Source organism: Zeus faber (genome assembly GCF_960531495.2).
Source record: "Zeus faber genome assembly, chromosome: 5".
Lineage (NCBI taxonomy): Eukaryota > Metazoa > Chordata > Actinopteri > Zeiformes > Zeidae > Zeus > Zeus faber.
The window spans coordinates 23020062-23033253 of record NC_137192.1 but is presented as its reverse complement, the minus strand read 5'-3'; the positions used below and the strand labels follow the sequence as shown (position 1 = coordinate 23033253).

Sequence of the window (13192 nt, the reverse complement as noted above, 5' to 3'; positions counted from 1 at the left end):
AGCATAGAGGAGCACAGACATGACCCAAATATATTAAATTTATATTTCTTACGAACAGAAATATACATGCATGCCTATTAAATATGGAGTTTTTCCAAACTAAATAACCCTACATATTACCATTATTATTACTTATTAATAATAATGGTAATATCGAAACCAACTCGTTTTCTTGCGAGTCTATAAAATGAACACTAGGCGGGGTTAAACGCGCACAAATCCGATTTTGTCCTCAGTTCTGCAGACATCGAGTAGTTTGCAAACTGTTCAAACGTCAGATTCAGAGTTTATTTGAAATATCTAAACGAAACCACCCTATGTATTCACCCCAATGATGGGGTTGATTATTTTTTGTGTTGTTTTTGGTTATTAATTATTAGTTTTTGGTTATTTTATATATATATATATATATATATATATATATATATATATATATATATATATATATATATATATATATATATATATATATATAAATTAATTATATATAATTATTATTGTCGGTGTTTAATTCCAGGCGCATGACGCTTCACCATGGGAGACCCCGCTCAGCACCTGGCTTGTGTGCGCCACTCCACCCTCCTGTTAACCGCTAATGACGTCACACATCATCGTAAAACGTCACAAACGCGCATAACTGCGTATATTCTGCCCTTTCGCACGTTCGTGGAGGAACCACAAGTTTCCCGGTTTGCCCCTGACCCGCGCGGAGCTGCTGTTGTGCCCGGAACCGGGGGAACTGGCGCGGCGTCGCGGTTTGGACGCGACTCGCCGTGATTGTCCGCCGCGATTCGCCCGAGCGCCTCCGGAACCGGCCGAGGATCCCCGAAGCCCGGTCCGTCCTGCCCGGACTGCTGGAAGCGGCCGCAGCGCCATGTTGACGAAGTCTCCGCTCTCCGCGAGGAAGAAAGATGGTCGGAAGCACCGCCGTTGAGGAGAAGCACCAGCCGCGTCGCTGAAGGACGGAACGACACCGCGGCGGCGTTAATTCCGAGAGCTGCCGCGCCGCGCCGCGCCGCACCCGGACCCGAACCCGGACCCGCGGAGGTTCCGGCCGGGCAGGGGAGGCAGACCTCCCGCCGTCCCCCATGAGCAGCGCCGCTGATCCGAGCAGCGCCTCCCCGTGAGAGAGACCCTTTCCCGCCGCCACCCGCGCTCCCTTTCCCGGTCCGTGAACCGGGGGGAACTCGGGGCCTGCTCCGGCGTTGTCTGTCACACCGCCCGTCCCTAGCGCGGCTGTTTGTACCGGTATTTACCAACAGTCATTGTTTTTCGTCTATTATTATTATTATTTTTTTGTTTTTTTGTTTTTTTTTGTACATTTTTTTTTTGCAATGAGTTTGCCAACGAAAGTGGTCCCCAAGCCGACCGCCGTGGCGGTGAGCGGACCTGGAAGCGGCCCCGCTCCGACGAACGCGCTGCGGGCCCTCACCTCCGTGTCAGTGCAACCGGGAGTACCGGTCGCCCCTCAGCCGGCCGGCGGTCCGCAACCACCCCAGTATCCTTTTGCCAACTTCCACCCAAAAACCACCTTGTGTCGTCTCATAGTGTCGTTTGTGTTAACTTTGTTGTTTGTTGAGATGCAGTTGGGCTACATTGTGAAAGCCGACCATTGATGTCAGATGCCGGGAGGGGGTGCGGACTGGTGCTCCGAGCAGGGAGGGGAGGAACGGTCCTCCAGCTAGCATGCTAACAGGGTAGCGTGCTAACAGGCCAGCGGGCGAACGGGCTAGCATGCTAACAGGCTAGCGAGCCGGCCACCATTGATGACAGCGTAAAGGCGGTTCCAACAACAACTCGTCTTCTCCGTTTTGACTGAATAATTGTATTTGACCGAGACGCTTGATGTGCGGGTGTAGCAAGGCGCTGCCACCGGCCAGCGTCCGGGCTTTACCGGTTGCCGGCTTTGTTCGGCAAGGTGCGCTAACCTCGTAGGCAGGGCGCAGAGGCTGCTGAGACGGGTCGAAACAATTACGAGTTTGATCCACCTCGGGGTGTTGTTCCATTGGGCTAAACGCATGTGCAATGGGGGGTGCGGAGGGAGTGGTGGGGTTGCTACACCTAACCAGCCCTCAACTAAAAGTAGCTCGCAGTTTGGGGTCCGGGCGCGTATGCTGCGAGTTTGATAGGGCCTGCCACGGCCAGAGCCAGGCAGCTCTCTGAGCATCTGATCCTGGGTAAGGCTGCGGTCAGCCCCGGTGTCACTTCTGTGTGAGTGTGGAGGAATGAAGAGTGCACGCTGCCCTTGTTTGATCCCCAACAGGAGGTTTCACCAAGGGAAAAACCTCCTCTAGTACTTGGTGTAACTTTGATCTCTTTTCCACGAAATCCATCTCCACAACAAGCAGTGTGAGCTCTGATCAATGTGGCTACCGCTGTATTCGCAATATTCATGAATCTACTCTTCGTGGAGTGAAGTCACCTCCTGTTTTATTCAAGGCTCATTGGCAGTGGTGTGACGGAGGGTGAGGTTTGACCTCTTGTCCGTCTGTGGCATGGAGACGTGCTCCATTTCTGTGGTCACTCCCGTTGTGGCGGAAGCTGGTTTCAGGTGGGGGCGTCCGGTGGGTTCGACATGTTGTCGGGATGTTGGGTTTTAGCTGGAGTTGTCCGGTGGCTTCGACATTTTGTGGATGTTGGGTTTAAGCGGGAGTTGTCCAGTGGGTCAGACATTTTGTAGATGTTGGGTTTTAGCGGGAGTCGTCCGGTGGGTTTGTCGTTTTGTCGGGATATTGGGTTTTGGCGGGGGCCGTCCCAGCTCAACTCCATTGGGCGCACCGGAGAGTTTGTCGGGATGTTGGGTTTTCCTGGGGAGCGTCTGCTGGGTTCGAACATTTTGTCGGGATTTGGGGTTTTTCGCAGGGAGCTTCCGGTGTGTTTGACATGTTGGGTTTTGGCAGGGCCGTCCCAGCTCGACGCCGCGTCTGAGCACAAGGGTCGTTGCTCAGTGTCATTATCTTTCTCACTATTGCCTCCTCTTCTTTCTTGGGCTTGTGTTGTAACATCTGGCCAAATTCTTTGACCTACCTTTTCACACCAAACTTAGCTCCCATTTGCCTGGGAAGAAACTGGATCCTTCACATTTACCTTTTATGAGATGCTTTGTTGAAGGGTAATAAAGCATGGATTAACTTTTTATTTTTTTAAATAACATGGGATATCCATTTTATTTCGGTAGAATGGCACGTGTCACAGGCGCAAGATTCATGGACTTTGGTCTGTGAAAAATGTTAATAGTTTGCTTTGTTTCAGTGACAATCGGGATTTGATAGAACACGTTTCTGAATCTTTTTCCATTTCCATTCAGTTTCCATTGGTAACTTGATGGAAGCCAAGAGGGCCCACAAGGTGCAGTTGTTCTCAATGGAATAGGCCTCTGTCTGGTTTTCTTCTATATGACATGGACATCGATGCCTCGCCAGGTTGTTGCACATTTTAAGACAGAAGTTGTGTTATCCTAGAAAAGTAGTGGAGGCTGAAGTGGTCTCCCAAAGCCTGGCACTTGTTACTTGGGGGTTGTAGGAAATTGCAGTTTGTCATGTGTCAAGCTGTGTGTGAACACAACCGTGTAACCAGTTAAATAGGTAATGGTAGGTAGGTGGAAATGGTAATGATAGATAGATATGATAATGCCCCGTAATTGTGAATTAATATCGTCCAAAATTGTCTTATATGCAGATTTGTATTAAATACTTCCTGCGGACCCCCATCCCCCCCACCCCCAGTTCAAAACAATAGAGGTCAACATGAAACACTTGTAAGGTCATGACTTTTGGCTTGATCGTGAAGTGTCTGTAGAACCCACCCTGTGGGTGTTGCCTCCCTTCAGGTGAGTGGGAGCCGTCCTCTGTCTCGCCACACTCTCCCTGTGGAAGGAATTCCCCACACAGGGGATGCTCATGTGTGCTGTTGCATTTAGTCTTAGATTTTGGGAGAGAGGTGGGTATGGGTGTGGGTGTGGGTGGGGGTGGAAGGGGCGGCAGGGTGGGGGCAGTTTGTTACGGCTCCTGGTTGCCAGAGAAACGCTTGGCGCATGCGGCTGCTGCTTCGCTCCCCAGACAATGGCAGCTCTGCTTAGCATTCAGAACGGGAGGCCAAGGCGGCGCTTCCCACCATCTGCCAACAAAGGCCCAGGTCAGCCAGCCTGTGTCAGCTCTCCACCACCATCACCACCCTGCCGCCCCCCCTCAGCCAGGATACGAAAGGCGTCTTTTCTCCACCCCCCCTCCACCCCAACCTACTCTTTTTCTTCTTTAAAAAGTCGCAGAGCTTTGATGGTACTGTACCTCCATCCCCCTCTCATTTGGTGTAGCTGCTGCTCTGTGTCCAAATTACCAAACCTGTCTGATTTCTGTCCTTCTTTAATTCTTTGTTTGATTTTTGTTCCCCATTAACGAGAACAGCTTGGACCAATAAAGAATCTTGAAGTCGAGAGTATCTTGTGAGCCGGGCCGACTGGCACTTGGATTATCCAGCCAGAATTGGCTGAATGTTGTGAGTTGTGAGCTGCAGTTCGTTAACATGTTCCAGCTGGAGGGTTGCAGTGCCCAGTCCCACGTCGCAGGACAGGTGTTCAGCCTCCATGTTGAGACATTCTCATGAGCTCATTCTCTGTGGTGGGGGTTATAAATAAACTGCTGAGTTGTCTTGTGAAAAGGGAGCGTGTACAGCGCACTCCATTCTACACTTGGTCTACAACATTTTAGGAACACCTCCCGGGGTTCTAGGGATGATTCAGTGACCATACGTTTTTTTTGGTTTTGTTTTCAGCAGCCCCCCCCTAATTTTGGAAACCCTCCAGTACAAGAAGTACATCTTTAATGAGACAATTGGTTCCTGAGGAAACTGCTCCGTTGGAACTGTCTTGCATCCGTTCTGAGATGCTGGTTGCTCAGGCAGTGGAGCGGTGCTTTTATTCCTTTCCCTCGTAAGTGTTGCCAATTGCCTCAGAAGAAGAACTGGTGATGTACTTTGTCTTTTTCCAAGACCAATGCCTCCTACGTGATAGGCCCGGTAAGATTTACGATTAAATCGTCAATCGATTGACGTTGATTTTTTTTTTCTTTAATCCCCCAGGAAAAATACGAGCATTGAAACGGTGTAAGTGCAGTTTACAGTGTTCTGAAACTGGAGCGGCGCGAGGGGGCTCTAGCCCTCTCCACTCAGAGCTGTTGAGTAACCACTTACTAGATCGGATCTCTTCACTTCCCCGCTTTATATGCAAATCTTGTGATTATAATATATCACTATATAATATCATCTCATCTTACTTGTATGGAAAATCAAAAACGGAAACCTAACTCAGAGAATTGGAGCAGAGTTTTTAATTTCTCCTCCAGACAGCACCGTGGGCGCACGCCGGTTCCCAACTCCAACTCCCGTGTTTATATTTTAAATGTATTTGTTTTTTGTTTCCTATTGAACATGTATGAAACTAACATTTTAAACACAGCTGAGTTAAGGGACTGTTCTGTCCCGTTCCCAAACACTTCTGTGACCGCCCAGCGATTGCCAGTTGGAATTTCGCACGATTGCCAAGCCTACTATGTGACTCCACTAGTGGTGATCCTTAGCCAAAGTTTACATCACGTGCGGAACCGCTATGACAATGTTGTTTTCATGCTGTGGAGCAGATTCATCCTCTTTTTTTTTTTTATTTTTTTTTTTTTTATTTTTTTATTTTTTAAACAAACCACTTCATGAAATTGTCTAGTAGCTGGTTAAACCTTTTTAGCTTAATTTAATTATGGTTGTCATGCATGTATTCTTTTGGTTAAACTAGCTCCATTGTTTCATAGACCTATAAAATGTGTTTATTTTCAAAACCGAAGTGAAACGAAGTAACTGGTTTCACAGGCTGATTGTTGTATAGTAAAGTTATTTTGAAGGATCTGAATGCACCTTCAGTAGTACCAGTAGTGGGATTTAGTACAGTTGATTGTTTTGCGTTATTATTGTGGTTCTGCAAAGCATTATGTTTGTGAAGTACATTTTCCTTATGTGTTTATGTATAATCCTACGTTTTCTAGTTTAGTGAGTGATGTAAAAACCAGCATTCGACCAAACTTTTAGACTGAACTTTCTTCTTTCACAACTCTCTAGCTTCCTCCAAACCGCTTTTCCCTGAGACTGTTATATCTGTAGTGTGTAGTCCTACGGTGACCTGCTTGCTGTCAACATCCCCTTCATGAGGAATTTAGTTGTAAGTGTAATTAATAACGGTTGTTGATTTAGACTCTGAAGTGACCCATTATTGCGCTGAATGAACATCTATTCTAGTAGCTTAGTACTAATATTTTTATTTCTAAATTTGCGCTCTCTTTTAACCTGACTATTATGAGCTCAGTAGTACCAATGTTGTTACTGTGAATAGGTTTACATAATTTCTTACTGTAGTGTATTTTGGAGTAGGTTTATTAAGCGTTTGCTTAAGAACAAAAACAAAAAGGAAGAAGATTTTTGAAAAAGAAAGAAGAAAACCACACATAATCACTAGTGCTCAGTATTCCCAAGGTAGGGGCGACAAGATAAAGTTGTCTGTTGATTTGTTAATTTAATGCGGAAAAGTCACAGCAATTTTGTGATATGTCAAGCTCTCTTGTCTCGCTAATTTTGTGAAGATTAGGTGAATTTGCAATCAAGTAAGTCCTTACCTATTCCCAAAACTGGTGATGACCAGCCACTGTGCCTGCTGGGAGCTGTGTGTGTGTGTGTGTGTGTGTGTGTGTGTGTGTGTGTGTACGCGACTGTTGTCTCTGCACCATCTGGGCCGTCTCCGCTCACTTCCTGTGCCATTCCTTTCAACCCAGTGCACTAAAGGTTCCAGGCGGTCTGCAAAGAGCGCAGCAGCTTCCCCCGTTGCCAAAAAGGAGCTGGAATGTCCCTCTGGGCGAATATCGATGCATAATATCCATTACGGAGCTTTTTGTTAGAAGTTCCTGGAATATTTCCTCAGAGCAATTAATTTCTCACGTTAAACACCTCAACTCACTTCCAGCTCCTGCTTTATTGAGACCATATTGTCAGAGGTGGGGAACTGCGTTGTTGGCCACAAACAAAAAAACATGAATCTATCAATCTTTCTTCCTTTCTTCCTTTCTTTCTTTCTTTCTTTCTTTCTGTGGCTTTACAGTAAGCTAACTTACTAGTCACTGTAGGGTCAAGGAACATGAGGGCGATGGCCTCAGCCGCCACGATCTCCTCAGAGAACCACGGTCAGTACGAATGCGTGGTTTATGTTCTATTAATTAGAGCTGAATATTAGATAAATTGGGTTTAATGGGACCAGGGACCTTCTTTTGAAATAATCAAACTTAATATAATCTATTTGATAGCTCAGAATTTGGATGAGAGTGACAAACAATATTGAACACAAAGCTTAGAAATATAAAAAAATGTTTTTATAAAAAATTATACATCGTAAAAAAATTGGATCAAGTTTATCAAAAAAAAAAAAAGCTTTGATTTGTACAATATTTATTTCTTAGGTGTTCTAAACGTAACTGAGAAATAAAAGCCCTTTCACACATGTACTGAAAGCTATAGATCTACTGGCAATGTTCTGTATTGGCTTCATATGGGAACAGGAGCCAGTGTCGGTTCCGTAAAAGTCGTTCGGTAAATTTCGCCACTCTACCTAGTATCATCTACCAGAAAATGCCAGAACGGATGTGAATGGAAGTGCGTGGGGAATAGCAAAGTAAGGGCGGCATCGAATGCAAATGTAGAACAATAGTTTGCTTTTATGAATATTTATTTTGTACAAATATTTCAAAAATTGTTTGTTTTTAGGAAGAAGCAAAAAACATTCGTAAAAATGGCCAGTATGAACCGTGGCGCTCGGCTGCAAAGACAAGAAACTGGAACATGTCCAGTCTCTATGGAGACAGGTCTTTATATCCTAAAATGTTCTTCTTTTACTTCTTAAAAAGGCAACTCAGACCCTAGACATGTCTTTTACAGTTAGGGGTCTGGTACGGGGACATCGGGCACAAGCTCTTCACTTGCCTTGTGGGGGGAGAAGCGCTGGTCTATAAAAACAAACCCGATTCTATTGCCGAGTGGCACGTGATATTAGACTTGCGACCATTATGTGATGTATCCATAACAGTCCTTTATATGGGAACCGACTCCATATGGAACATTTCTATAAAGGAGGCCAATGTGGGAATGACTATCTACTGCCTTTGCCAGATATTTTTTATCCAGCAGTGTTAGGGATTACATGTGGGAAAGGGGCATAAGATACAGTAAAAATGAGAACTTTAAAAATATAGGCTCAACGATTAAGCAATACATTTTTTCAAGTTGATCCAATGACTCCAATGAAATGTGGGTGAATTCACTTCTGACAATATTGTCCAAATAATTTGACATACACAAAAGATTTTGTGCTAAATCAATATTTTTTTTGACTTTAAAATCCTCCACACGAAAATGTTTCCGCATTTTTCACTGTCCACAATGAATTTAGAGAGGTTCTTATTATTTGTTAATTACTATTCAAGCATTATTGAAAATCCGTTTCAGCAGCCACAAAGCCACGGTACTGCCCTCTTCCTACTCTGTGTATGTTTGTGTTTCATTGTTCGCGGCTCTTCAGGTTGTCATTTGGCGTCAGGACGGAGGAATCCACGGCTTGGGTTTAGTTTCGGGTGCAGGCGAAGACCTGTAATGTCCCCTCACTACCCAGTGCTCGGTCTAATCAGCAGAAATCTGAGGCCGCTGTCCTTACATGTCCTCTCGGCACAGATTGTGTTGCGTTCTTGAGTAATCTTTCATTAGGTCGCAAACCCTGAAATATTCCCCATCACCCCCAATCGCACTATTTTAGCGTGAAAGTACTTCACGGTGAGATATAAATCAGAAGCCTCATCTTTGTCCAGTTTCTCTCGCCCAGCGCTCGTGGAGCCGTGCAGGTGTTTTAGACGTCTTCTGAAGCAGGAAATGAATGGAGATCAAACAAACGGCTGAGGCCTAATTAGTGGAGCCACTGTCATGGCAGTAGCTGGTGCGAGCAGCAGAGCTTGACTGCGAAGCACGTGTTTGTGAGGGTGCATCCGCTCGTTTCTCCAGGGGCTTATAAGCGGAGTGTAAAGTGATGTTTCACTTCAGTTTGTGATCTCCGATGTCTCCATTAACAATGAGTTTGACACAGTAGACACAGAGACAGACACAGAGTTTCACACACACCTTGCAGTCAAGTTTTACCTCTGCGGTGTGACTAGGCCATCTTGACTGAATCCAATGATTCACTTTTTTTTTTATTGTTGTTTTTGGACGAATGACCATGAATCCATAAGATTCATTTGGGGAAGGCTTTTGGCACTTGAATGATATATTCCTACACAATCATTAGGAATGTGGGTATTATGGCAAGCAGGTAGAGGCATTGGTTAGAACGGTCTCTGAATTAATAAAAAAGGCATTTCTTTACTGTAATGCAACCGTGGACGACATTCAACTATATCATGGTATTGCAATAACTAAAATCCCTGACAATAGGAAGTCTCATATCATCATTACAATGACCCAGTCCTATTCTGTAGGCGCCACTTAAAATTCTTCAATAATTGGAAAATTTAAATGATAATCATATTTAATCTGAAAAAGAGCGCCAAAGAAAATGTCTTTCATGCTAGTAGGTAACCCTTATTTTGTTGGTGTGTGTGTTGGAGGGAAAGCAAAAAAAGAATAACAAACCCTGTGGCATCTTCTTTGGTAACTCTGGCAGCTGCAAGGCGATTTCTTCAAGAAACCACACAACTGTAAATGTATTTGGGTTCATAGAGTTAAAAACGGTGTTAATGTTGACACTTAAGACCAACAGATATCTCATGTTATCTAAAATGCTGGTTAATATGAAAACATTTTACTTCATTCTGTTTGAAATGTCAGACACCGGTGAAATATGTGAACGTAGCCTGAGTTTTACTTTGTTTGTTTCAACTGATAAAACTGTTGAACTTTAAACAGCACACACACTGCTCCAAGGCCTACAGTTGGTCCGTGAGGTCACAAGAAAAAACAAGTTGTCTTGCAATGTTTTCATTGTGTGACCTTGTTTTGAACAGTAATGGTCAGTATATGGATTTATATAAGATTGACAAGCCATCTAGCTGAGATAAGACTTTCTCCTTCTCTCAGAAGGATCATAGCTCAGTTTTTATTTTATTTAATCTCTTTTACCAACTAGGGCTGGAATGAAGAAGTAGATATTATTAATATAACTAGGGCTGTACCGGACTCAGAATTTTGTCAGTCAAATCGGATTTAGCCGTTCAATGCGAATATCCGGCTATTCAGCAGGGGATGGTACCGACCCGGTATTAAACGGGCCCCGGGGACTTAATAATTAAAGACTAGTATCGATAAGGTCCCAACGTTACCGGTACTGTCAACGGTATTAGAGAGTGGAAGAAAATAGATTATGTATTTATCTAGGCTATACTACCCTTTTGTAACTTGCAGGAAGATTAAAAAAAATATTAGTCCAAGACGCGTTTTCACTATTATCTGATGAGGCATCTCTCGCGAGGGGGGCGGGGTCGACTCCCTCTGCCTGGCTCTCACACACGCACCAGGAGAGGAGGATGCAGATGGAGCCAGATCGCCCTCTCTCCACGCATTATGCGCAGAAAATAAAGCAGTGTAAATTCTGATACCCATCCCTGCGAGTCGTGCAAGCTGTCCCCACACTGTTTTTTAGTTGTTATTTGGAGGAATGGGGGCACAGTGATTGGGGCGCGCGGAGAGCCGTGTTCCCCTTATTTATAATTCCTAATTTAAATGTTATCCCTGTGCATTTTGTAAGTTTCTATCTGTGTATTCTGTTATTGTTATGCACACTGACAAAAAAAAAACCCAACTGCTCGAATTGAAGACTGTGGATTGACTGGGTTTGTGGACTGATTGTGGACTGACGGGTTTCCGACTGATTCGACTCGTTGACTTCATGGGGCAGCCCTAAATATAACACTTAAATTTAATACCACCATAGTCACCAGGTCTGTCACTGTATTAGACTGAATGTGTACCATCATATATTTTTGTAATGCACCCAAGAAAAATTGGTAGAAGTTCCCCTCGTGTCCAAAATGTCAATATCGATATAGTGAATCTATCGAAATCTAATCATTTTACATTACATTTACATTTAGTCATTTAGCAGACGCTTTTATCCAAAGCGACTTACAATTGTTCAAACACCGACGGACGCAGCCATCAGGAGCAATTAGGGGTTAATTGTCTTGCTCAAGGACACTACAGCATGCTAGCAGGAGGAGCCTGGGATCGAACCAGCAACCTTTAGATCACTAGACCACCAGCTCTACCGCCTGAGCTCTACCGCCTGAGCCACCATCCCCCACGAAAGATAATCGAAAGATCCGGGCCAATACCCATGGTCCTATGAATTTTCTTTTTTTTTTTTTTTTTTACTATTGAGATTAGTGAGCAGGTATTCATGGTTGCTGCACAGTCCACCCACAAATCCCAACCCTGAAAGATTGAAGGCCTAGTGTGCTAAACATCACCATATTATACATCCCTGTGCAAGTTGGACACACACTTGCAGAAATGAAAGATCAGATGCTTTGAAAAGTGCTCAGCATGCACATGACTGTACAAGACGCGTTGTATTTGAGGTTGCAAACCTAGGTTGCCCTTATGCTGGCTGCATTGCTGTTGCCGCTAGCACATTGCACAGATTGTCAGATTCCTCTTTGTCGTTCTGTCTCCGGGTTTAGTCGATCTTTGAAATCAATCCACACTTGCTGCGGAAACATTTGAATTAAGAGTTACGCCTCTGCAGCACTTTTGACAAGTGCTGCAGATGATTTCCTAACTCTTGGATTAAAGTTTTCAGTTGCCACAGTGGATTTCTGCCAGTTTGAACCTGCAGAGAAGATATCGTCGATGTTAAGTGGATGTTTCTTAGAAAAATACATGGAGGAGGTGAGTGATGTGATCACTGCTGGGCGAAGCACATCCACCTACTGTCAAGGCAGCCGTTGGTACCCTAATTTCTGAGGGGATACAGTGGATCTGATGCAGGGTGAAACTTATTTTTTGTAGGGGTCAAAATGGCACATTTGCTGTTGTTAATGTATCTTGTGCAGGATAAGAGGTCTTGAGTAATTTACTTTATTTATGCGTCCTTTTTAATTGGAAACTTGATAGTTAAATCCAGGAGATTAATTGCATAACAAGTACGTAAAAATATCATATTGAACCCTAATGGTGGGTGGGGGGAGCAGTGTACTGTGCACTTGAATTAATATTTTTGCCGAAATCCTTTAGCTCTGAGTAGATTGGAAAGCTTCCTTTTGAAAATTGAACCCCCCTACAGGGGATGTGATGTGATTTGAACGTGCCACCTACTGCACCCAGCTTGAGTTTGCACCTCTATCATTAATTTGGCTTCTGACATGATAGTCTCTCCAGTAAATATATCTGTGGGTGAAGAAGGGCATTGTTCTTGTGTTGGCCTTCTCATCCGTAAGTCCATAAGCCTAAGATATACAGTCGTGGCCGAAAATATTGGCATCCTTGCACAATTAATAAAAACCTTACGATTTTCTCTAAAATTAAGTTGAAATTGACACATTTTTAAGTATTTGGTCGCCACAATTCTTTATTTCACGATTAATAGTACATTCATTTTGTTTTTTGATTCAGAACTTAACATATTCCTTTAAATCATAAAATAAACAAATGGCATTGACAGAATTATTGACAATTTATTATTTGGTGGCACAGCCTTTGGAGAAATTAACTGCTATCAAGCATTTTCTGTAGATTTGAATGAGGTTCTTACACCTCTCTACTGGCAGTTTGGCCCACTCTTTTGCAAACTGCTCTAGTTCTCTCAGATTTGAAGGGTGCCTTCTTCCGTTGTTTTCAGATCTCTCCACAGGTGTTCAATGGGATTTCGATCTTGACTCATTGCTGGCAACGTACGAGAAGTCCAGCGTTTTATTTTGAGCCATTCCTGGGTGCTTTTTGATGTGTGTTTTGCGTCACTTTCCTGCTGGAGGACCCAAAACCTTGACGGAGACGCATCTTGTGACACTGGGTGAAAGATTACGCCACAAAATACCTTGGTTATCTCCCGATTCCATGATGCCACACACAGATTCAAGGCACCCCACTACCAGAGACCACTACCTTGCAAAGCAACCCCAAAACATCA

The 13192-nt window shown here is 44.1% G+C and overlaps 1 protein-coding gene across 1 annotated transcript in view; it reads left to right on the top strand.

The window, feature by feature from the left end:
• Nucleotides 1–1334: 1334 nt before the first annotated feature.
• The window catches only part of eif4g3a (eukaryotic translation initiation factor 4 gamma, 3a), a gene marked incomplete at its 5' end in the record, with an annotated part of 70188 nt that continues 58330 nt past the window's right edge, over nt 1335–13192 (top strand). The window contains one exon of the mRNA XM_080001050.1: nt 1335–1498. Coding sequence (XP_079857176.1) covers nt 1335–1498 — 164 coding nt within the window. The remainder of the gene's footprint in view (nt 1499–13192) is intronic.